General features: G+C 41.2%; 1 protein-coding gene across 8 annotated transcripts in view; it reads left to right on the forward strand.

The window, feature by feature from the left end:
• Window positions 1-19341, forward strand: part of ebf3a (EBF transcription factor 3a) — a 148628-nt gene extending 129287 nt beyond the window's left edge. For 5 of the 8 annotated variants that reach the window (XM_072479170.1, XM_072479169.1, XM_072479171.1 and 2 more), the window contains 5 exons: window positions 3140-3205; window positions 5043-5220; window positions 13108-13296; window positions 13695-13892; window positions 16777-19341. In XM_072479170.1, the coding sequence (XP_072335271.1) occupies window positions 3140-3205; window positions 5043-5220; window positions 13108-13296; window positions 13695-13892; window positions 16777-16808 (663 nt within the window). In that variant the 3' untranslated portion in view covers window positions 16809-19341. The remainder of the gene's footprint in view (window positions 1-3139; window positions 3206-5042; window positions 5221-13107; window positions 13297-13694; window positions 13893-16776) is intronic. The other 3 variants (XM_072479174.1, XM_072479175.1, XM_072479176.1) reach the window with 2 other exon arrangements.
• Window positions 19342-24739: the final 5398 nt, after the last annotated feature.

Genomic DNA, 24739 nt, shown 5'->3' on the forward strand with positions numbered 1-24739 from the left:
GTGGAGTTCAGCGGCATGTAAATTAAACTGCCAAGCGATTCATCATTGTTAAGCCAGCCGTCTGAGGTTGGTTTGCAAGGGTCATAGCGGCTTCCAAGTAAAATAGCAATTGGCCCCAACGTGTATTTTAAATGAAACAAGAACTGGGATAAAAAAAAAATCACCACTAAGCATTACAAGCAGTGTAAAATAACAGAAATAAGAGATACAGTTCTGAAAATGTGAATTGTGTATCTCAATAATGCTGAGCAGCGGAGAGAGCTCCTTCCACCATGACTTCACCCTGGAGTTGATAATATTACCACAATATTGATTTTTTTTCAGCAATTCTTTTGAAGATCCGTAATGCACGTGGTTTGACGGATAATTGTACTCCGACAGAAAGCCAATACTTTCTGCATGTATTGCTTTGGACATACACTAATAATGTTGCTATAGTGACAAGAAGTTGGGCTGAATTGAAGTTTACCTCCTAATTTTAAACAACATCAAAAATAAGCTGACTGACCCTATGGGAGTGGCACAAATAGGCAAATGTTATACCCAAATCCAGTGAAAACAAAGCAATAAGAAAAGGCATTCATGTGCTAAAAACAAAGATTGAAAGGTGGAGCTTTTAAGTGAATAGCGCCAACAAATTCTCATCCTTCTTAAGGCTTGTTTTAAGATTGCATAATTCTGGTCCAAAATATGTAATATTTTAATAGGCAGAAGATAGAAAAATAAATTATATATTCTAGTCAAATTCTTGGCAAATTATATTTAATCTAAAGTGAGTAAGCAAAGGATGATTTTTCTGGCATAATTAATTGCATGCATTTCATCTCCCCCATCACCACCAACCTCCCATTTCTAGGGGCGAACACAAGACCATTATGTTTTCCTTTGTCTAATATACAAAAATTTATTTGGAATGCATCCATGTTGAGCAATTACCGAAGCATTAAAATTCATCTTCGTTCCTTGCGTTTTTGAAGTAGCTACATCTAATGGTTCTACACTCTTCATTGTATTCATAACCTGAGGCAAGAACTAACAGAATAATTGCTTTACAGTTTTATAATGACATTAGCACCTGCAGCAACATCACCTTGGTTACCTTTTTTAACTGTGATGATATATGCTATTCTAGGTGATCAGGCATGTGAATAATCATGTATATTCGAACTGTTTCAGACCAGAGTACAAGTATGAATGCTCATAATAATAAAATTGTACACTCATTGTGAAACAACTGCTGAAATCATTTGAGGTTTAATAGTTTCCATTTAACTTGAAGTCTGTTATGTCCTATTGAAAAGCAGCCAATTACACTTATGGCTAAGGTTTAGAAATTTCCATTGAAATGCTTTTCAGCCACCATTCCCCACTAATCGTATTCACAGCATGAGGCTGTGTGCATCAGCTAGGCATATTGTTGCAAAACAAACTTGTTCAGAATATCCTTGACTGATTGGGTTCCACTTTTTGTCTGTCTGTAATATGACTACATCACCTCTCAAGAGCAGTGCTGGAAGTAGGGTTCATTAGTTAAGATACTATCCAGTAATAGACAGATTAGTGATGAGAGTGCACATAATTTTCATAAACTATCCTTATGTTCCAGTTGCAAAGTACCATATGGACAAGTAGGTGTAGGATATTTTCTGGGAATGAAAAATAGCTAGTAAATGTACCCATCTTAATTGCTTTAATCGTTGCTTAAAATTGAAAAGCATGTAAAAATCTTGCAATATGATAGGAGAGATTATGAGTAATTATTAACACCTCTGAAAAACACTTTATCTTACTCAGAGAGAGCTGCTCTTGCTGATGAAACCTGATTAAGACAGCTGTGCCTTTCATTGATTGTACCTGCTTCATGACAAGTATAATTCTTTATTTGTATGCAAACTAGATGCATGCAACATCAAGCATAGACACCAATTTCAGAGGTAAATGCCCATTGTACGAGCCATCCATCCGGTAACTTTCTATATTAAATGCTGTTCCTATAAACGTATGGCATGCGCAAGAAGTGATGCCTACAGTGATTAATCTTGATAAATAAAGGATGGGTCTGCTCTTAGAGATGAAAGACATATTGAGCCATGGTTAGTGCTACAAACACACACATTGTCCTTTGAAATGCGAGTATAGATTTGATGGTAGAAGGCACCTCGTGTATTATTTTTGTTTCAGTCAGCTGAAGTCCATTTACATGTAAAACAAAGAATGTATTTTAACCTTTTTGGAAATGGCTACAAAGTATCAGCACCAGAGACAGCTCTGGTTCTATTTTGCAAGAGGTCAATTTGTATTTTTTTATATTAATGTAAGTCTTTAATTGGAAAAGCTATCATTTGGTCATGGCAGTTTGTTTTCCATAGAACAGTGAAAGTGTAAAATTGTATATGGCGTGTTTTCTTCATTAACAGAGTTAAATTGTGAATTAGTCCATGCAACTGTAAAACTAAAAAGAGGAATTCAGACAGGGATAAGACAAAATTCAGTTCATCCGTACCCTCAGGCATAAGTACTCTACAATCTCTGGATGTGAAGTCATTTATGAAGTCCTTTACAACATGCAGTCAAAGAGGTTAATTGAAAAATTTCTTAATGTCATTATGAAAGAACTAGATTAACCTAAGTTAATTCACTTCATTGTTCAGAATAAAGAGGAATAAGCATTGAACCCTCTTGCAAATTTGGGGCATGAATTAGGGGTGAGATGTTGTCTTTGAAGACTCAGCCAGTTTAATTAAGATATGGAAAATTGCTCATTGTTCTTCAATACTAAAGTCCTAGGAATTAGCAGCCAGATGTGATGCCTGTACCTTTCATATCTACTACTGGTATGTGTTTGTTTGTTAAATACCCACAAGGCTACATCATTAAAACTCTCAGGCTTACCTTTCCTTAATTCAGCATCTTAGCTGGAAACTAAAGCATGTAACAGGAGGCAGTCTTATTGAGATATATGTTTTCAAAAGAGTTACATTAGTGAATTTGAACTGCCTTATTTACAGTTCTTAATTTGGGAGACACTATTCTGATCATAAGTGTCACAGTGAATCTTTCTATTAGTTTACAAAGATAAATTGGAACTGTGTATTATACTTCCACTCACTAATTTTATTTCACATTTGATTTGCTTTAGGAAGTATTACTGAAGAGAGCAGCTGATTTAGTAGAAGCCCTATATGGAATGCCACACAACAACCAGGTAAGTTTAAAAACAAGCAACAGTTGTAAGGAGATGAATATTTGAGCAAGTAATATAGAATAGCTTAACTATGTGTTTATGACAAGGCACTAATGCATCAAGAGACCCAGATTATATCACAAAGCATCAGAACTAAGAATTGTAATTTATTAATAACATCTAAATCCTCAGTGTGTTACTGCTGCAAAGCATTTTCCTAAACATCATTATTTTATATGTGCATGTATGTATCTAGTTACAATTTCAAAATAATCATTCAGTTCTTGAATGTGAATTTGGGAGATGATGACATGTGTCCGCAGTGTCAGTTCTGGCTGAAATGATACCGAGGATATGACTCCTATACAATGGTATCAACTTCTGTTTAACTAGTCGATAGAAGGAAATATCAATGTGTATACTATATATTGAGCATTCAAATCAGCCAGCTTTCCTATAATAATACCTCATATTTAAAAGTAAAATGGAGCATTTGGCCTTTTGATGAGAATCATACTAATGAGTCAAAGGAAAACCTCTAATCCAGAAGTACCGTTGAGGGATTCTTTACCAATTTGTTTTATAGATGAGAAATATTAACCATACATTTGAAAAAACTACACTGATAAACTGAATATAATTTTTTGAACGTGGGTATTCCCCCACCCCTCCCCCATTTCATAATATTTGAGTTTGTTGTAATTTAAATGCTTGGATGTACATTCAGTTTCAAAAAGAAGTGTGTGCGTATTTAATGTGTATTATCTGTTGATATAGAAGTAAATTGATTTCAAAAGCCTGCAGAATTCAAACCAAGAATGTAGTTGTAGATTGCAGCATCAAAGTGTAGTGTTTCTGATCTGAATTTTGATATAAGAAAGAAATATCAGATAACATTTTAAAAAATGATGTGTGGCAATAACATTATTACTCGTGGCCAGGTAATTAATGCTTTCAGTTGGGGCGGCACAGTGGCGCAGCAGTTAGCACTGCTGCTTCACAGCTCCGAGGACCCGGGTTCGATCCCAGCCCTGGGTCACTGTCCGTGTGGAGTTTGCACATTCTCCCCGTGTTTGCATGGGTCCCATCCCCACAACCCAAAGATGTGTAGGGTAGGTGAATTGGCCACGCTAAATTGCCCTTTAATTGGATAAAAAATAATTGGGTAATCAAAATGTATTAAAAAAAAATAATGCTTATTGTTTTTAAAACAAACAGTTGAGTTTATTTCTTTTAAAATTTAGAGTAGCCAATTCATTTTTTCCAATTGAAGGGCAATTTAGCATGGTCAATCCACCTACCCTGCACATCTTTGGGTTATGGGGGTGAAACCCACGCAAACACGGGGAGAAAAACAATTGAGTTTTGATTTAAACTTTCTAAATTTCAATGTATTGCCTCAATGAGATAAATGCAAAATTGAAAATATGAACATTTTCTTCAGGTTCCAAGCAGTGCCATATAAGAGGATTTCACTATATTTTCTTTTGTTTGTTATTTTGAACATTAGGTTGCTGGGCAGCTTTATGCAATGCCCTGTTTTCAGGGCAGAGCTAAAACATTCATTTGTTTTTCACAGCAAGTTCTTTTCGCTGAGACAATTCACGGTTAGAGATTAGTTTTGAGCCTAGTTTTGAGCCCATTGTGAAATACAGTGTGTGCTATGCACTGGGTTTGGAAGAAAATCCCCACAACATCAGTCAAATACATTCAGTATAAATCATCAACAAAGATGCTGTGAAAACAACTATAAACAAACACTAGCTGTATCTTGAAAATGTAAGCTGCATAACCTTTCCTTTTGTATTTGAAATAAGTCATTGTTATGCATTTGACTAATGTTCGATCTGATTTCTAGGAGATAATTCTCAAACGAGCAGCTGATATTGCTGAAGCTTTGTACAGTGTGCCACGTAATCACAACCAGCTCCCTACACTCGGCAACACCCCAGCTCACAGTGGTATGATGGGAGTGAATTCTTTCAGCAGCCAGCTAGCAGTCAATGTGTCAGAGTCATCACAGGGTAATGACCAAGGTATGTTAGCGTGCTGGAGATAAGTCCTTACAACAGCCGTTTTCCCTTCAGTGTCTAACAAGTCCTGTCCAACATTGACTTTAGAGACCTCAGTAATACTTCAAAGCCCTTTACCTAATTAATCTCCTTGGTTGTTGTTTGACACTGCTACTGGATCCCCCCTTGTTTACTTGGCATGGTAGTGAATTACACTGCCTGCATAAAGTGCTTACATAAAATACTGCGCTGCTGTTTCGAATAGTTATACATCTGTTCTTTCTTCTTATTGTGTAGGAAGCAGAGAAAATGTTCTTTTAATCAGTAATTATGCAAAACATGCATGAACTTAAAATGTGTTTAACAATCCAATTTAGTGAAACAATAATAACCAAACAATAATATTTAACATCATTTAAAATTAAAGAGAAGGTAGTGAATGGGAAACTTAAATGCAGAATTTATTCTATGGGTTTGGAGCCCTGCTAGCTCACAAACAGTAATATCATGTAAGAATTATTAGCTTTTCCTCATGACTGGAATACGTTTTGTATTCACAGGAAATTATTGACTACAAGTAATTTTCTTCTGAACATTTAAGCTGTTTATGAATGATATTTAATGTCAAAGTCAATACAAGTATGTGGGACATTTGTATGCTGCTTCTTCTCCCTGCAAAGACATTCCTGACTTCCAGCTTAAAAACCTGCTTTGTATTAATTCTCCAAATTCATATTTGTATAAGAACAATGTAATGTAACATTATGGCAGTGAATTTCAGAGTAACACTGAGGTTGCAGCTTTAAGACTTTCAGAGAAACATTTGGGTGGAATATAATGCTCCCTCTGGAGGTGGGTTGGGAGGGAGGGGCATAGTAATTGGTCAGGAAGAAAGAGTTTGGAGCTCCCATTGCTTTTCTGACGTCCTCCGAAAATGTCCGGGTTGGTCTGGGTCAAGGATGGTCTTTGTGCCCAGAGGCCATGGGGGCGATTCTCCAAAATGGAGACTAAGTGTTCGCGTCGTGGTGAACGCCGTCGCGTTTCACGATGTCGCAAAACGAGCACGAGGACGACTGATTCTGTCCCCCACAGGTGGCCAGCACGGCGCTGGAGCCATTCACGCCGCTCCAGCCTCCCTTCCCGGCGTCAAATGGGCACCCCGCCAACCCGCGCATGCGCAGTTGTGCCGCACCAACCCGCGCATGCGCGGGGGACTTCTTCAGCGCGCCGGCCCCTACGCAACATGGCGTGGGGGTTCAGGGGCTGGCCGCGTAACAAAGTAGGCCCGGGGGGGGAGAGGCCGGCCAGCCGATTGGTGGGCCCTGATCGTGGGCCAGACCCCATCGGAGGCCCCCTCGGTGAAGGAGCCCTTTTCCCCACCCCACAGACTGCCCCCCAACCCTTTGTGCAGTGTTCCCGCCGGCAGCGACCAGGGGTGAACGGCGCCGGTGGGACTCTGTTTTTTCCGCGCGGCTACTCGACCCATTCGGGTCGGAGAATCGGCGGCCCCGCCAATTCCAGCAGCTCGTGGCCAGTGCCGCGTCAAACGCGCCGGTGAAAATGGCGCCGATTCGCCGCACCTCGGGGCGTCATGGCGCGGTTGCGGCGATTCTCCGGCACGGCTCGGAGAATCGCCCCTCCCTTCAGCGCCTCACCCTGCTACTTCGAACAATGTTGGGTGGAGGCAATGTGGGCAACCCACCAGGTAAACCCTCAGGGTTAGGCCTGTGGCATGTGGTGATGGGGGAACATTCCCTTCTACTTGAGCGCTCATATCCAATGGAGAGAACCTCAAGTGGTAAGAACTGTACCTACATAAGGACTCACGTGATGATAATGGGGGGGGGGGACAGGCTCAGAAAGGTTGCAGTGGGTCTGCCCTGAGCTGTTGGATGGGCCCAGCACCAAGGCCATTACTTTCACTGTTTTGAAAGATAGGTCAGAATACTGGATTGCTAGATCAAGCTGAGTGCCTTTGAACGAAAATGCCGCCTCCTCAGGGTCCCCTTATGCAACAGATAGATGAAGCCCTTAAGTTGACAATAATTTCCCACTTAAGGTCCTCAATTAGGGAGAAATGCCATTCTCAAGCCTTCTGCCTGGCCTTAATTGGGGTAAAGATAGGAAGGTGATGGGTCCTCACCCGCCACCCTCCCGCCTAATTAAATGCATCCCTGGCATCAGATGCGCCACAGGGATAGGAGACAGACACACAAATCCGTCTGTGGGTTTTCTCCATTATATCAAACGTATGTTAGCCTTTCTTCAGTTGTCCTCTCTTTATAGTAAGTCATGGAGCTATAACTTCTTATTCACTTATAGCTCAATGTTGTCACAAATTTGATTAGATTGATATCGTTTAGTTTTTCATCATGCTAGCATGATTCTAATGATTCCCAAAAAGTGCAGAAAATTTGGAAAGCTTTTTTTTTCCTGCTTAGTGCGGTTTTGGGTTGTCCCTTCGTAGGTTCATAGAATGATTCAACACTGAATGAGGCCTTTGGCCCATTGTCCCTGCGCTGTCTCTTCAAAAGAACCATGGGCTGGATTCACCATTTGGGAGACTAAGTCCCCACGCCGGTCTAAAAACGGAAGTCTTTTACGCCAAGAAAACTGGTGCAAAATGGCCACCTTTTCCCCATTTGCTGGGGGCTAGCAGGGAGGCAGCGTAGAGCTCGCAGCTCTAGCTGCTGATACGGCCCTGAGTATTTCCAGTTCCGTTGCTGTGTATGCACACGGTGGCGGCCTCCAGCGGCCGTTGAGTGCTTCATGGCGGACTCAACCCGTGGACCCGGAATGCAAAAGTAGTGCCCCACTTCGGTTGCTCACGCGCCCCGGACCGCCCGCCCACAGTGCCCCCAGCCCTGAATGAAGCTCCCCCTGCCCGCAGATTGGCCCTCCTCTGACTGCGGCGGCGCAGGACTGAGTCTGCAGCAATGGCCTGAGGCTATGGATAAGTGGCAGCATGCTGCTTTTCAGGGGGCGGAGAATCGGAAACCCGGCGCCGCTCTCTGTTTCGCGCCGCTCTCTGTTTCGGCGTCAAAACAGACTCTCCGCCCCGTCGCCGAACGCGATTTCAGTGTGGGGAGTGGAGCGCCAAGCTCCATGTAACCGGATCTATGTCCTGCCTTTTACCCCATAGGCCTGCAATTCATTTTCCTTTTCAATTATTTATTCAGTTTCCTTTGGAATGTTACTGGTAAATCTGCTCAATCGCTGGCTTTGAAAGCAGACCAAGGCAGGCCAGCAGCACGGTTCAATTCCCATACCAGCCCCCTCCCGAACAGGTGCTGGAATGTGGCGACTAGGGGCTTTTCACAGTAACTTCATTTGAAGCCTACTTGTGACAATAAGTAATTTCATTTCATTTCCCATCACCTTTCAACCAGTGCACTGCTGATCATAACACGCAAATCCACCTCATCACCTCTGACTCTTTTGCCAATTAACTTATCCCTGTGGTCTCTGGTTACCAATTCTTCTTTCAATTAACATTTTCTCCTTATTTCTTCCCTCAAAGCACTCAATGATTTTGAATATCTCTGCTGAATCTCCTTTTAACCTCATCTGCCCCAAAGAGACAACTCCAGCTTCTCTAGTCTCCCCACCTAACTGAAGTGCTGCATTACTGGCATCTCGTTACTGAGCTTAAATGGTTAAAAAATATTGGGCATGATCTAACTGAATTGCAACAGAGTCCTGTGTCGAGTGTGTTTAGCCAGGTGTTTCCCGAACATCGCAGTGTCAAGAAAGACCATGCCGGGACTTTGTTGCAATCCAGGGCCTCAGCGGGAAACGTCCCACCGAGGCAGCACTTAGTCCCGTTTCCTGCACTGAGGAGCTCCGCTCGCCAGAATTCCTTAGTGCAGGAGGAGATTGGGACACCATTTTTAAATGGCATCCCGATCTCCCAACCCCGACGACGTGACCCCCTGAACATTCCAAAGTCCCAACTAACCTATAAGGGGGTCCTCAGGCGCTCCCCCCAGCACCCCCCTCACAAGGGCAGGTAACCCCTGGGCCCCAACCCCAGCATGGGCCCAATGCCAGCCTGACACATTGGCACTACTAGCCTGGCACCACCACTGCCAACCTGGCAGTGCCACACAGGCACCTTGGCACTGCCAGGCTGGCACCCAGATGGCACTTCCAGGGTGCCAGGTTGGCAGTGACAAGGTCCACAGGTAGCACCAGCAGTACCAGTGTAGCTCAACCGCATGGATGCCTCCGATCCCCCGGAAGATACCCCCCACCCCCAAGTGAGTTCCGCCTGGTCCCTGTTTGTGGAAACCAGTACTGAACAGTGCTCACCTAAGGTCTCAGAGACGAAGGGGTTAGATCCCAACACCTCTGGTAGATCAGGTGAGCTGCATATTAGAGTGAGACTAGCTACACACTCTAAGATGTTGATTTACCAAATACTGATGCTGCCCACAATGGACAGGAACCAGGGGCGGGATTCTCCCCTACCCGGCGGGGCGGGGGTTCTGGCGTAATGGAGTGGCGGGAACCACTTTGGCATTGGGCCGCCCCAAAGGTGCGGAATTCTCCACACCTTTAGGGGCCAAGCCCTCACCTTGAGGAGCTAGGCCCGCGCTGGAGTGGTTTCCGCTCCGCCAGCTGGCGGGAAAGGCCTTTGGCGCCACGCCTGCCGGCGACGAAAGGTCTTCGTCGAGCGACGCATGCGCGGGAGCGTCAGCGGCCGCCCACGGCATCCCCGCGCATGCGCAGGGGAGGGGGTCTCTTCCATGTGAAGACCATGGCGAAGGCGGAAGAAAAAGAGTTCCACCACGGCACAGGCCCGCCCGCGGATCGGTGGGCCCCGATTGCGGGCCAGGCCACCGTGGGGGCATCCCCCGCGGCCAGATTGCCCCGCACACCCCCTAGGACCCTGGCGCCTGCCCGCGCCGCCTTGTTCCGCTGTTCAAAAGGAGGTTTAATCCACGCTGGCGGGCGAGGGTTGACAGCGGCGGGACTTCGGCCCATCGCCGGGGGTGGGCCCGCCGACCGGCGCGATTCCCGCCGACCGGCGCGGCTCGATTCCCGCTCCTGCCGAATCGCTGGTGGCAGAGAATTCGGGACACGGCGGGGGCGGGATTCACGCCAGCCCCCGGCGATTCTCCGACCCGGTGGGGGGTCGGAGAATCGCGCCCCAGATTGCGATGTCTCGCGAGATCCTGTTAAATCTCGCAAGGCGTGACAAGCCGCGTAGATCCCAGAAGAGGCCTCTCCTGTCATCTAATGGCTGTGTTGCACACTTGTTCCCCTTAACAGGGGTGCAACGCGGCTGGTAGATTGTGCCTATTGTATAGTAATACCCTTGAACAATGGAACTTAATTAATAACTGTGTGATGAAACTTTATTATCCTATTATAAATAATAATAGTTGATTTATTTTGTTATACAAGGATTCCCCCCAATTGAAATAGTGTATCAAGGGACTGGATTCTCCCAGCCCCGCGACAGGCTGGAGAATCTCCGCAACCGTGCGACGCTGCCCCGACGCTGGCACCGCAAAGAATCGGCGCCGGTGCGTTTGGCGCGGCGCTGGTCGCGGGCCGCTCTACGCGGCCGGGCCGCCGATTCTCCGGCCCGTATGGGCCGAGCGGTCGCTCTACAAAGGCAGAGTCCCGACGGCACCATCCACACCTGGTCGCAGTCGGCAGGAACTCTGCGCGCAGGGTCGGGGGGGCGGCCTGTGGGGAGGGAGGGTGGCTCCGATCCGGGGGGGGGGGCCTCCGATGGGGCCTTGCCCACGATTGGGGCCCACCGACCGGCGGGCCGGCCTCTCGCTTCCCAGGCCTATTTTCTTATGCGCTGGCCCCTGAACTGCCGCGCCATGTTGCCCGGGGTCAGCACGTTGAGGGAGGCCACCGCGCATGCACGGGTTGGCGCGGCGCACTGTTCCTGCTGGGATGGGAGGTTAGAGCAGCGAGAACCGCTATAGCGCCATGCTGGCCCCCTGTAGGGGCCAGAATCAGTACTCCCAGCGGCCCGGCCCGCTCACGCCGCCGTGAAATGTGACGGCGTTTCCGACGGTGTGGACACTCTGCCGCCGAATGGGAGAATCCCGCCCATTATCTTTCGTTTCTAAGTACACATTTAGCACAACTGGCAACATCTTTATGGGAAATACCCTGAAAAGTGCGAGTTGATGCATTTTTGGAGGACGAACAAGGCAAGGCAAAAATGCATCACCTCACACTTTTCAGGGTATTTCCCGCAATAATTTTGCCAGTGGTACCCTCACAGCATTTAAGAAGCATTTAGAGGAGCAATTGAAATTCCATAGCATTCAAAGCTATGGACCAAGTGCTGGAAAATGGGATAGGTGCTTCACAGCATGCACACGGTGTGCTGAAGGGTCTCTTTCTATGCTGCAGAAGGGTCTCTGTCTGCGGAGTCTGCATGTTCTCCACTTGTCTGTGTGAGTTTCCTCCGGGTGCTCCGGTGTCCTCCCACAGTCCAAAGATGTGCAGGTTAGGTGGATTGGCCATGCTAAATTGCCCTTAGTGTCCAAACAAAGGTTGGTGGGGATACTGGGTTACAGGGATAGGGTGGAGGTGTGAACTTGGGTAGGTGCTCTTTCCAAAGGCTGATGCAGACCCGATGGGCCAAATGACCTCCTGCATTGTAAATTCTATGATAAAAAATTCTATGATAAACTCTATGACTCAACGATATTAGATACTTGAGGGTGATTATCAGACAATGATATTGTAATGGGTTCAGATTATATAATTTCACCGTTATGGTTTATAAGTCACTTTAAACTTGGAAATCCCTCGCATATATCTGTTATGTTTATAATATTTGCATGAAGTTGACGATACAATGTTACAGTCTTTCATTTTACTTACTGTGGTAGACATCAGGAAAGATATTTAATGGTTGGGATTCTCCGGTCCTCCAGTCGTGTTTTCTTGTGCAGCGCGTCCCCATTGGCAGCGGGATTCTCCGTTCACTCAGCCAGCCAATGTGGCCGCCCAACACCGTCGAGAAAGCGGTGGGTGTGGGTGCACTGCCGGCGGACGAGAGGATCCCGCTGACGGAGAATTCCACTGCATGTATTTGATATGTCATATCCTTACTGAAGGATTTGTGAGTGTCACATCGTTTTTCTAAGAATAATCTTCCGGGATGATCAAGAAAAAACTATCCTTACACACAATAACGATTAAAAATAGGATTATGTTTTATAACGTGATGCTTACTTTCTACTACTGAAATGAGTGTTACAAAATAATGCTCTTTAATGAAGATATCCCCGAGATGGAATTTTAAATGTTATATGAATGTAATAAACATGCTCCTTCTTGCTGGATGTGGCATTTTGCGGCACTTCAAAGGCTAAAAGATCATTCTCACTCTTGCTTCAGTCAGTGAATCAGGCTTGTTGATAATTACCACTATAGCTGAATGTGAAAGTAGCTGACAGCATATGATTGAAAAAATCTTTTGTATGCTGTATCAACGAGGAAAAGGAAATTCTGCTGCTTATCAGAAAGTGTCAACTGCACAGCATAAAGCTGCAGCCACTCAACTTGATATTTTAATATAACATTTATTGAACTCATCTCGGCAAATGAATCTAAAAGCTAAGTCATAACTTTATACAATCTCACTGTGGAAATATTACACCATGATACGGTAATTTATAATTTAAAAAAAAAATCAAAATGACTCATTTATAAAAAGCACATCAATCAGTTTTAAAGCTGACCTGTGTCATTTATCCACTCAGGATTTGTGGCAGTTAATGTGACTTTATTCAAGAACTAAAAGTTATCTTTTAACAGATCTACTTTAACTTCTTACAAAGCATGATACCACTTGATAAATCGGTGCTACGATTGATAGTATTTCTGAAAGGAATTTTTAAATACTGTAATGTAAACTTTGTTTTACAGTAGGGTACAGCCGTAACACAAGTAGCGTCTCCCCGCGTGGATATGTTCCCAGCAGCACCCCTCAGCAGTCCAACTATAACACAGTCAGCAACAGCATGAACGGATATGGCAATGCTGCAATGACCAACCTGGGGGTACCTGGCTCTCCTGGATTTTTGAACGGTTCATCAGCCAACTCTCCCTATGGCAGTAAGTGTCTGCTTTACCAGTAATATATAAGCAGTGGCTCCATGTGCAGTTTTATATTGAATAAATGCTTGCATAAAAAATGTAACATTTTTTTTTTTGTGAGACGTCAGCTGCTGGATAAAAGGAAGGGTGACTCTGGAGGCTGGACACAAATAATTAATAAATTCAAACTTCATTGAGCATTAGATTTGTGGGTTCCAAGTCATAACTTGATTGAGAATACATTTGCTTTGTATGCGTATGACAAAATAGTCTATTACCCAGAGAGTGGCCTAGCTGGGACATTTTTTTTCTAATATTTCGTAACATATCTAAAATTGTTTTAAAGGCCTCCTCTACTACTCCTTGTGTATGGTGCAAACCAAAGTCTCAGCCTGATTATTTTTGCTTTGTTGCAGTAGTGCCGTCAAGCCCTACCATGGCAGCCTCTTCGGTCACCCTCCCTTCAAACTGTAGCAGTACACACGGCATTTTCTCATTCTCACCTGCCAATGTCATCTCTGCAGTGAAACAAAAGAGTGCATTTGCTCCTGTTGTCAGGCCTCAAGCCTCTCCTCCACCATCTTGCACCAGTGCAAATGGAAATGGACTTCAAGGTGAGCTAGTATCCTTCATTTCCTGATCCACCTTCAGGCATGCTCATCCCATACAATAATACACATTAAAAATTCACATTTTTCCCAATGAAAAAACAAACAAAAATTATTGCAATTGTATTGTCTGCACTGGTTAATTGATTATCTAATGAAGCCAGTAATACACAAAATACTTTGAAGCCGGACTGTGGCCAGATGCACTTTGTTTTGTAATCAGAGTATGTGTGCTTCTATAGTCTTTGTTAAGATTTCTGCTTTCTTTGTTTCGTCTCTAATAATGTGATGGAGCTCTATAGAAATGGTTAAGTGATGAATGCCTTAGTATCCTGATGCTGTGGCTGGGATTTTCCCCCAAAATGGCAAGTGTCAGGGTCTGACTGAATACCGGTGTGTTCCTCTCCATAAACACAGCCGGATTTCAGACCAGACTTTCTGACACTTAACGCACAGAATATCTGGGGGTGTAGTTTGCGCCAGCACTCTGGCGGAAGCAGCCTGATAAAGCCGGCACGGCCAATTGCACAGAGATTGGGGCGCCAGCTTTAAACGGACTATTCCCCTCCCCCCCTCCCCTCCCACATGGAAGTATTGGAGGGCACAATCTCCCCTCTCCTTAGAACAAAGAACATAGAACATACAGTGCAGAAGGAGGCAATTCAGCCCATCGAGTCTGCACCGACTCTCACTTCCACCCGTAACCCTATAACCCCTCCTAACCTTTTTGGTCACTAAGAACAATTTATTATAGCCAATCCACCTAACCTGCACGTCGTTAGACTGCCCTCTTGTACCATCACCATGGAGATATCAAGGGTCACTCTACCCCCTCTGGCCTCTCCTCCACAAGAGTAACGGGAGGCAGTTTTCCACCACTTCCCCCTCCCCTCCACTCCCCGCCCCTCCCCCGCTCTGTCATCAGGGCTCTCTCCCCCATCCCACCATACATAAGGGGACCCCCTCATCCCACATTGTAGGAGGTTTGCCCGCCCCCGCCGGAGCCCACTTGGCAGTGCCCCCTAACAGTGCTCATTTCAGTGCTACCCTGGCCATGCCAACCTCACTGTGCCAACCTGGCCATGCCAGGCCACTGCCCGGCCATATTCCTCCACCCAGGGGTTACACTCACCCCCAAGCCCCTAGTGCAGTCATCACAACTGGGTCTTGTTTTTGAAAACCAGTAGTGATTCATGCCGCGGGACATCATGCCAACTGGGTGGGAGGATAATGCGTGGGAGGATAAGAACATTACAGTGTCAGGTCCGGTAAGTATATGTTAAAATATTATAATGTATGGAAATCAGGTTTAAACCTGATCATGTCATTGGCTGGGGAGGGGAAGATATCAAACTGAGTTCTTGCTGGCGCAAATCCCGTTATGGCCCCCTCTTAAGATTTAATCGTCTAACGGAATTTGAGCCCACGGCGAACAAGCCTGCTAAATCCCGCCCTATGTTTGTACATTTTAGGAGCCATTTTGAAATCAAATAAATTGGTGAACATTTCACTGCAGTTTGATTTGGTTTCATGGATTTACACAATCAACAAGAAAATATCTTCAGAGTGCAATTAGGCACGGCTTCAAAATTGTGCACAGTCCTGAATCTGGCAAATATTAGTCAGAAAGCGAAATGACTCCTATATCAGTAATTTCTGTAGGTTAATTTGATATTCGTCAGAGACTGGCATTTGCTTTCACTGGGCTGACAAATGTGTGTAGTCTCCATGTTCGAATCATTTGCAGATATGATGCAAGTATGGCTCCCATCTGGTTATAATAATCACTTTCTAGTAACTGAAATGACTTCGAAAAAATGTTGAATAAATAGATCAGACTTCCTCTGGTAGCCCATAAATTTGGTGTAATTTCTGATGAAACTATTTGCTGATGGTGTTTTTTGTCAGCTTCCAAAGTAATCCAGAAATATTATTTAAACATTAAGTAAACTACTAATTATTTGTGCTGAAAATATAATGATAATATATGAAGGATATATGAATGTTAACAGTCTTGTACATCATTTGAACTTTTGTTAGCTATTATCATGCTACTTTCTTTGACTTTGATTCATAATTGTGAGAATTAAATATAATGGATACCATTGGCATAAATTAACTTGAATGAAATTAATACTCATAGCATGTTCAGAAATGCACATTTCAATATTATTAATAGTTCCATGCAAAGTCTTAACTATCAGTGACATACTTGTTTGTAGGTCGAAGGCATAAGGTTAAAAAATGAACAATTTGACAGAAAATAAGAAGTGCAAGTGTTCTGTGCATTGCGCATGGCAGATTGAAGTATTGGAGACTTTTGATCTCAGACAGCCGCTGGCCTGGTAACACAGTTGTTATGATAAAATGCAATTAACAGAAAGCAAAAATTGAGGTCCCCAGCTAAAGTCAAAGTTCTGGGAGAAAAGAGGCAAGGTTGCTAAGATTTCAATTTAAGGAACCCGAGAAGTGTCTGGTCCTTGACTATTGAGTGAGTTGGCCCTGTCTGACGTTACCAGAACTGACCATGTTGTTTCTCACCTGTCAGCAGAGGCAGCCTCCAGGGAGTCTGGACCACTGTTTGCCATTAACAAAACGCTAAGAGAAATATCACACATGTGGTAGGCAGAATGCTGTTCACCTAAAATGTCAGAATGTTCCTCTTTTAAAAGTGAAGTCGTTGCAGAATGTCTTGTTAAAAAGTGCATTTCAGTTTTTTTTAGTCTGGGCCTGCATGAGCCATACTAAACAGCTGCATATAACAAGACGTGGACGTCAATTCAGTACCTTTCTTGCACAATTAGCATTTCAGAGCTTAAATTATATTTAGAGCTAGTATTGTTTACACGCTGATGAGTTGCTTATAGAGTTTCTCTTTCTTCCCTTTTAGGTATGTCTGGACTTGTAGTCCCACCAATGTAAGACCACACTTGTTTACCTAGAGAAACACCAAGCTTCCGAGGATGAACTTCAGGGGACAAGTTCATTACGTCAGAAGATACTGTTAGAAAAAGTATGAGCAACAATGAGAACAAAAAACAACAGATCCTTCTACTGTTAAGAACAAAAAATACATTATTACTCACTGAATTTACTCAAACCATTAGGAAATGACCTGCAAGCAACTTAATTCTTCATGAACAATTTCATTTTATTAACAGAACTTTCTCATATTTTCACATTTCTCTATCTTGAAGAAACAAAAAAAAGCAATGCCTATTTTGTATAAAGTTTCAGATGACGTCTTGGCTATGTCTAGTTCTTGCTATGTGTTGGGAGAAACTTTGTGGACGCACCATTTTGATTATCATGAAATACTGTTGAAATATTCCTCAAGCAGAACATTTTTCAGTACTATATTTAGATTCACAATGGTTGTATATCTCTATAATGTGAAATAATTTTTGTTGGGGTGAGTAAGGGGCCAAGGAGGTATAAGCCATTGAACTGGAAGGAGAAGACGACATGTATGATTTAAGAAATGGGGACTTATGGAGGGCTAGGGGAAAATTTATCATGCTTAAATTCATCTTAAAAAAAAAACCTGAACTTTGTAACTTATTGTAGTTAGAAATTGTAACTTTGATATTGCAAAAATTCTTCTCTTGCCTTCAACAAGCACACTGACGGAGATACAAAAGCTACTGTCTGTTGGTAAAGAATATACTTCCACTGCTAGAGCTTCCTGTTAAACAAGTGTGATCTGCAATGTTTTTTCAACTTTTGCTAGCACTGTATACTATTGCATTCTTAGGCTACTGTGAAGTCTATGTTCCATGTACCAGAAAGTTGTCCTTTGACTTCTAGATCCTTCTCCCTAATGTGTTTTGTATGTGGTTATAAAATATTGTAGGATTTTGTGATTTTGCCAAAGTTGTAGCTAAATATTTATACACTTGTCTTGAATTTTTCAGATCCACTTAATATTAAGGAGAGAGGTTTAATTCCTTGGAGTAAAATAGTCCTATTCTTCATTGCTACACTTTCTTTCACATAAACACAGTCACTGAGCAAATTTTTGTAACATACCAATATAAATATTGTATTTATCTTTGAAATTTTGTATATTGCTTTCCTTCATTTTATTTTATCTTGTACGTATTTGTTTGTCAGGGCCAGGTATTGTGATGCCTAAGGAGCATTAAGCCAAGAACATTTGCCTTCATCTATTTCATTTTATAAAATTGTTTTGTTCTTATGTTTCATTTTTACTACCAGAATCTGTTGATTTGTTCAGACCTTCCGTCCATTTTTTTTATTTGAGAAAAATCAAATTCATTGTTTATTTTTATATAATTTTTAAGTTATCTGAACAAATAATTTTGAATAAAACTGTTGTTGTATAGTCAAAAGAAATTGTTTGTGCCACATGGCTGTAATGAATAATAGTAGAAAACGTGCATGTGTTGCAGCCACAGAAGGATGATCCAATTTGTGGTTGTAAATTATTTAGAATGTAATATTCATTTTTAGCTGCCACCCATGAATTTGCCACATAGTAAAAATGTATTTACTGGAAAAATTTGGAGGCCTAAAGTCAAAATGGAAACTTCAGTTCATCTGGTAAACTGATGTTTGATTAAACATATGACAATTAAATACAGAAAGACTTCTCTGATGCCTTAACATTGGAGTTCTTGACAGTACCTTTGGTGCCACTCTGTCATTGGTTTACACCACAATTGATAATCGTCACTGCAGCTGTCAAGGATGATCTATGGTGTAAAAAGCACAAACTTTGTACAAACACTTACTCCAGACCCCTGCAAGCCTCCACTCTGTTGTACCCTGCAAGTCCTCGGACTAGAAGTCCTGTACTGCCGTGTCTGAAAGTGGAAGTCTATTTTCCAATGTTTCACGCCTGACAGTGCCCAGTGCCCAATCTGTTTGCAAAGACAGAAAATAGGTACATTTGTGACCATTTTTGTGCCTTTGCATCGCACTGCGTGATTTGCAAAAGCAGCATGCAATATGCTTTGCAAACTACAGCAGCATTGGAGGTCGAATAGTAACGGGGAACATGTATTGTCATTCTGGGCAAAATGCACATTAGTAACAGTTATATTTTATTTAATTCGAAAGTAAAAAACATATATCACAAGTGTTGAATGTGCAACACATTTACTCTGTGATATCTTCATACAACATATTACATAGAAATGTCTCAGAGATTTTTCATATGTCTGAGGATCTTGTTCCAAAAGGAAGTCATGTACATGTGGAAAAAATTTGCAAGATTCATCATTACTGCAGTATGGTTTTGTGTTTTAGATTAATTAGTCAATGCACTCATTGCTTCCTTGTCTTCAATCTTAAAGCTTCACTACATGGTAGAAATAACTGTTAAGAAAATTACAGTAAGATTGTTTTATCTGTACATTTTTCAGATATTTAACTGTATAAAAAAACTGTTCATTTTACACGATATTTAATTAAAGTATTTCTTGTCTGTGAATTACTTTTTCAGTAATTTAATATGAGGTCTCAAAATATGTGTTGAAAAATGTGCTTATATATATATATATATGGAAGACCAGCAAAACAATTGAGGTCATTTTCTAATTATGTTTTAAAACATTTTTTCCTCAAATGGTTAAAACAATGCATGTCACCGTGAACCTTAAGTGTTTTATTTTAACAGTACTATTGCTCTGTGCACCTTTAACATTTTTCATACACAGCTTTAATATTTTAATTTCAGTTTTATTTAAATCTGAAGGTACAGTTTCTGTATTCAAGTGCAAATATATTTAGGATATAGGTTTGACCTACAGAAGGGACTTTTTTGTGATCTCAAAGGCTTGTCTTGTACCTAAAGAAAAATCCAAGTTAGTTCTAATAAAGTTATCTATTAATTACTAAAGTGTGAAGACTATGTTTAGACAGACCACCATAAAGTTTGGAGTGTTTTTAAATGCACGTGATAAAAGCAGGTAGAAATGGATTACAAAACTATTCCAACATTTAAAAAAATTAGAAGTGTGTAGTTTACATCAATGAAATAAACCTTTTACTGTGCTACAGCTATTTTTAAACATCAGTTTCTTGACCTCTTATCTAAGCAAACTTCATTATTTTTCGATTGATAATCCCAATGTGACATCTTCCCTGGGAAACTTAAACTAACTCGTGTAAATTCAAACACCACAAAGACGTCCGATATGATACACTGCTTGGAAAGCTCAGGAGTTTGCCCTCTTTGTTTGTCTTAGCTTACATTTTCTGGTCCTTGAGCAGCTAAGACTTCACAGTTGTAATGTCACTGGGTGCTACAATATTAAGACTGTTTAACCAATAATAAATAAATTATCCGTATACTAGTAATGAGCAAATTAAACATTTTATGAGTGTTCAGCAATGCCAACATGTAATACTTTGTCAAGTGTGGTGAAGCAAAAGCTGTTTTCTCTTTACGTAATGGGAAAACTGTAATAAAATACATGTCAGGCAAATGTCAAAATATTTCATTTGTCAGTTCCATCTTGATGTGAACATTTATAATACCATCCTTTAGAAATGTTCTTTTTCAGATCATTACATTTACATTTCTTTACTTTTCAACGTATATCAGTAGATGTGTTTTGACATGTTTTGGCTTTATAGTCTGCTAAAGTATACAGTGTAAATTAATGCTGGCACATTTTGTTCCTTAATTGGTTTTCTCAGGAATAAATATGCATAGCTTATTTTAGTTGCTAGTGCATTTGACTAATGACATACATACAGTTCTGTATTTTAAAACATTCACATTTCTTTTAGCAAATACATTAATATGGACACACAAATGTTCTGCAAATAACTCAAGTAAACAGAAAACAAACAATATTGTGAGAGCCTAGTAACAGTAAACTCGTGCAAGGTATTATAGATCCGCATTCCCTCCAAAAACAGAAGAATGTGTTTACTCATCTGCCACTTACTGTAAAGCAGCCTTTTAAGGTCTACCAACCTTTTAAAGATTATTCAAAGCACTTGAAATGGGCTTCAATCTAATGCCTCATTTCATTGCATTAAACAGCCTATTTAATAAAGAATCAATATATTCAAAGGGCAAGGTTATCTTTTGTCTATAAGGGGTGGTATCATTTTGAACCCTTTATAGTTCAAATGCTGAAAAAGGCCTCATGAAATCCATACTCATCAACTAGGTCAACTAGAGCAATAAAAAAGACCTCTGTAAGAATAGCTGCTCTTCTTAATCAAGAATTATAAACCTTATCTGACTCACTGAGTAGCCACAAATAGTGGGTCGGAAAATGTCAATTTCTCATCAAGACAACACACCCAAATAATAATTTCTCACAGAATACATACAATTAAGAGGATGTAGATAGCAGCACCAGTGATTTAGAGTGATCACTGCTTATTATGTCAACGGCAAGCTGAAATCTAGCTGTAAGCAGATAATGGCTGTTGTTGATAGCAAAAGTGTCAATATGCCAAAGAACGATTTTTGAATGTGAGTCCTTGTGCTTTTTTTAAACTTTTGCTGATCATACGGTTTGATAACTATACATCTGCCAAATGACCCCACATGTTGTAACTCACAATTAACAGAGTGAATAAACGGCACAAAGAGTGGAAGTTCTTTATATTCTCTGAGACAATTCTCTCTCTTTACCCTTCAAGGATTTCTTTTATCTTTGCAAGAGCTTGCTTTTAATGGAATCTAAACTCATCAGAGGAAATCAAAAACCTCAAATCAGATTACAAATTGATTTTTGGTCGCTTATCATTAAGCAGTGTACTGCCTTGTGTTCCACAGAAGAAGCAACTGTGTATCATTTGACAGTGTGAAAACAACTTGTACGCAAAGTAATTATATAAAGGTCAGGGATGGATTTACATACTTTTATGTCCACATCAAAGTTACGGTGTGTATGATTTAAACATTATAAAGTTACTCAATAGTTTATATAATTAATGGAATTTGTTACACTAAATAGATGTCTCCGTTTATTTTTTTACTAATTACTAATGTAATTATTGATTAATTATGGAAGGTTATTGAATATTTGAAAAGCACAAGTAATACTGTAATTTTCTGGTGCAATATTTTCTACAGCTAGAAATATGAAATGATCATTGTGTTGTTAGATACTAATGGATATGTCATATGTGTGTGACTACTAAATATTCATTAATTCTACATCAATAATGCTTCATAATTAGAGTTAAGAATAAACTATAGTTTCTGCTCAGTTAAAATAAATCAAAGGTTGTTATGTTAGTCAAACTGGAATACTGATCTGCGAAAACTCCAACAGCCATTGCTATTAAAATAATGAACATGGCCATTTTCAGTCATTGAATGCTTTGTTTGGTTTGTAATAAAATATAACAAAACGTCTTATTGATTGGAAGGTTTGTTTGTAGTATACAGAAGCTCTACTTAGAGGGGTCTTCAATTATCTGTATATGCCATAAGATTCTGTCTTTCAATAAGCTACTGAAAAGCCATAAATCTCGCACATCCATGATAGATCCCAAAGGAAACTGTATCACAATCATTGCGTTTGCTGTACCCAGACTGTAAGGTAATGCACACAAGTACATTCAGACCAAGGATTTAGGGTTAGTATATCTATTTAAATAGCCAGCACTGCTCTTAGTTATAGATGTGTTTCCAACTTGAAAATCAAGTCTGCACTCTATCCAAAACTCAACGTGTAGGTTTTACAGAAAAATTATGGTCACTTGATAAACACTGCAATATCTATACGCCTGCTATCTGGCTGAGATAAAATGATGCACAGTGCTCAGAATCTTTCATGATGCTGGAAGAGCAGATGTACATTAAATCCCATAACTATCTTTGTTTTCTTTCAATTTCCTGTGGTTTTAAATGCCTAGGTTCGACAAGGTGAAGAATGACAGCTTGGAAATAATTTTCCAATTGGTACCCATTGACAGTCAAATATTCCTAGAGCAAATATAGCATACACCAAATGAGATGCAGACATTCCTCGACATTGGATCCATTCTCCGTAGAATAAAGGCTGTTGCATCAGCATGGCTTCCATTCCTTACACTTATTTCTTTGCAACCTCTCTAATTGACATTTGTAAATTATGCAAATTTCAGGTAAAGTTTATTATGCATCATCAATTAGACTACAGATCAAGGCTCTCAAACTTGACTCAGTGTTTTGCCATCAGAAAGAAGAGATTTTCATTTAACCTCATCTGTCATGTACTTAATGATCTGTTGAGCTGCTCACAGAAAAATACTTTTCACTGTACCTCGGTACACGTGACAATAAACAAAATCCAATCCAATTCAAATGTACAAATTGCGCAAGAACCTAAAGTTAGAATTAATTAACAAATTATTTTAAAAACATGTTTTTAAAAAAAATCTTCCTTTCTTAATTGACAGTGAAGAGTGAAAGTATCCAATTAGTATTTTTGAATGTAACGTCAAAATATTATTGCACACCTTGAGGAGTTAACTTGTTTGCTATCTTCATTTTCTCCCTGTTTTTTTTAATAGTGACAACTTTTGAAACCCTCAATGTTTTGAATACTGTTTATTTAACAGATATAACTTTCCAAATTGTAGTTGAAATCCAAATTGATCCAAATTCAGAACAACATAGATTGTAGATACTTCAGATTTAGATCACATCTGATTTATTTTTGCCCTCTTGCAAATTTTCCTTACATGCCAGTAAGACTTGTATTGCAGTTTCATGAGGTTAACTGTGATGCAAAAACCTGTAATAGCACTCTGTGTGTAATCAAATCCATTTTGGAATGCATCAATGTCATATCCGTGGTTTAGATCACATTGTATAACCAACACAGCATGTAACATCACTCCAGGTTAACATAATATAATGTAATTCTTGCTACTGTTCTTTTAAAACAGTAGCTAATTGGCTCGGAAATTATTCAGTTTAATTGAGGCACATTCACTGTGGTAACAAATCGCTGTCACCCCGATTGCTCTCCACAATCCTGACACTAGCTTGCATTGGCCTCCTCAGCATTTAGCTGGCTGATGTTTCTCACCCTGCCAATGGAACATATGCCGTAACCACAGAAGTTTAAAAAAAAAATGTGTAACCTAAATTTACATTGGCAGGAATAGAAACTAGGTAAGTCAGCAAAGGAGTGACTAAGAGTAAGTTGACTACTGAGAGAGAGAGAGAGGGAAAACATAACCTCAGTCAGAAGTGCAACAACTGGGGCAGCACGGTGGCGCAGTGGGTCAGCCCTGCTGTCTCACGGCGCCGAGGTCCCAGGTTCGCTCCCGGCTCTGGGTCACTGTCCGTGTGGAGTTTGCACATTCTCCCTGTGTTTGCGTGGGTTTCGCACCCACAACCCAAAGATTTGCAGGGTAGGTGAATTGGCCACGCTAAATTGTCCCTTAATTGGAAACATTTAATTGGGTATTCTAAATTTATTTAAAAAAAGAAGTGCAACAACTGCTGAGACAGAGGGTGAACTGGGAACAAGAGGATTGGTCACTCTGGCCACATATTTCTAATGACAAATTTATATTGGCTTTCCACAAGAATTGTGAAAATATTTTTTTTATCTACTAGTGGTTGTGGTATCACAAATGTGTGTATTTGAAACTTCAAATTCAAGATCCCTGGGAAATTCCAGCTCTGGGAAATAAACAGGATACCTGGACGCCAGTAAAAGCCTGCAGTTTCTTTGGAAAGGAGTTGTGGTATACTCAGTTGTGCTACAAGCATTGAGTTACAGCCGTGAAATCATGGGCGGGATTCTCTCCTACCCAGCGGGGCAGGGGGTTCCTGCGTAATGGAGTGGCGGGAACCACTCCGGCATCGTGCCGCCCCAAAGGTGCGGAAGTCTCCGCACCTTTAGGGGCCAAGCCCTCAC

Source organism: Scyliorhinus torazame, chromosome 16 (assembly GCF_047496885.1).
Source record: "Scyliorhinus torazame isolate Kashiwa2021f chromosome 16, sScyTor2.1, whole genome shotgun sequence".
Classification (NCBI taxonomy): Eukaryota; Metazoa; Chordata; class Chondrichthyes; order Carcharhiniformes; family Scyliorhinidae; genus Scyliorhinus; species Scyliorhinus torazame.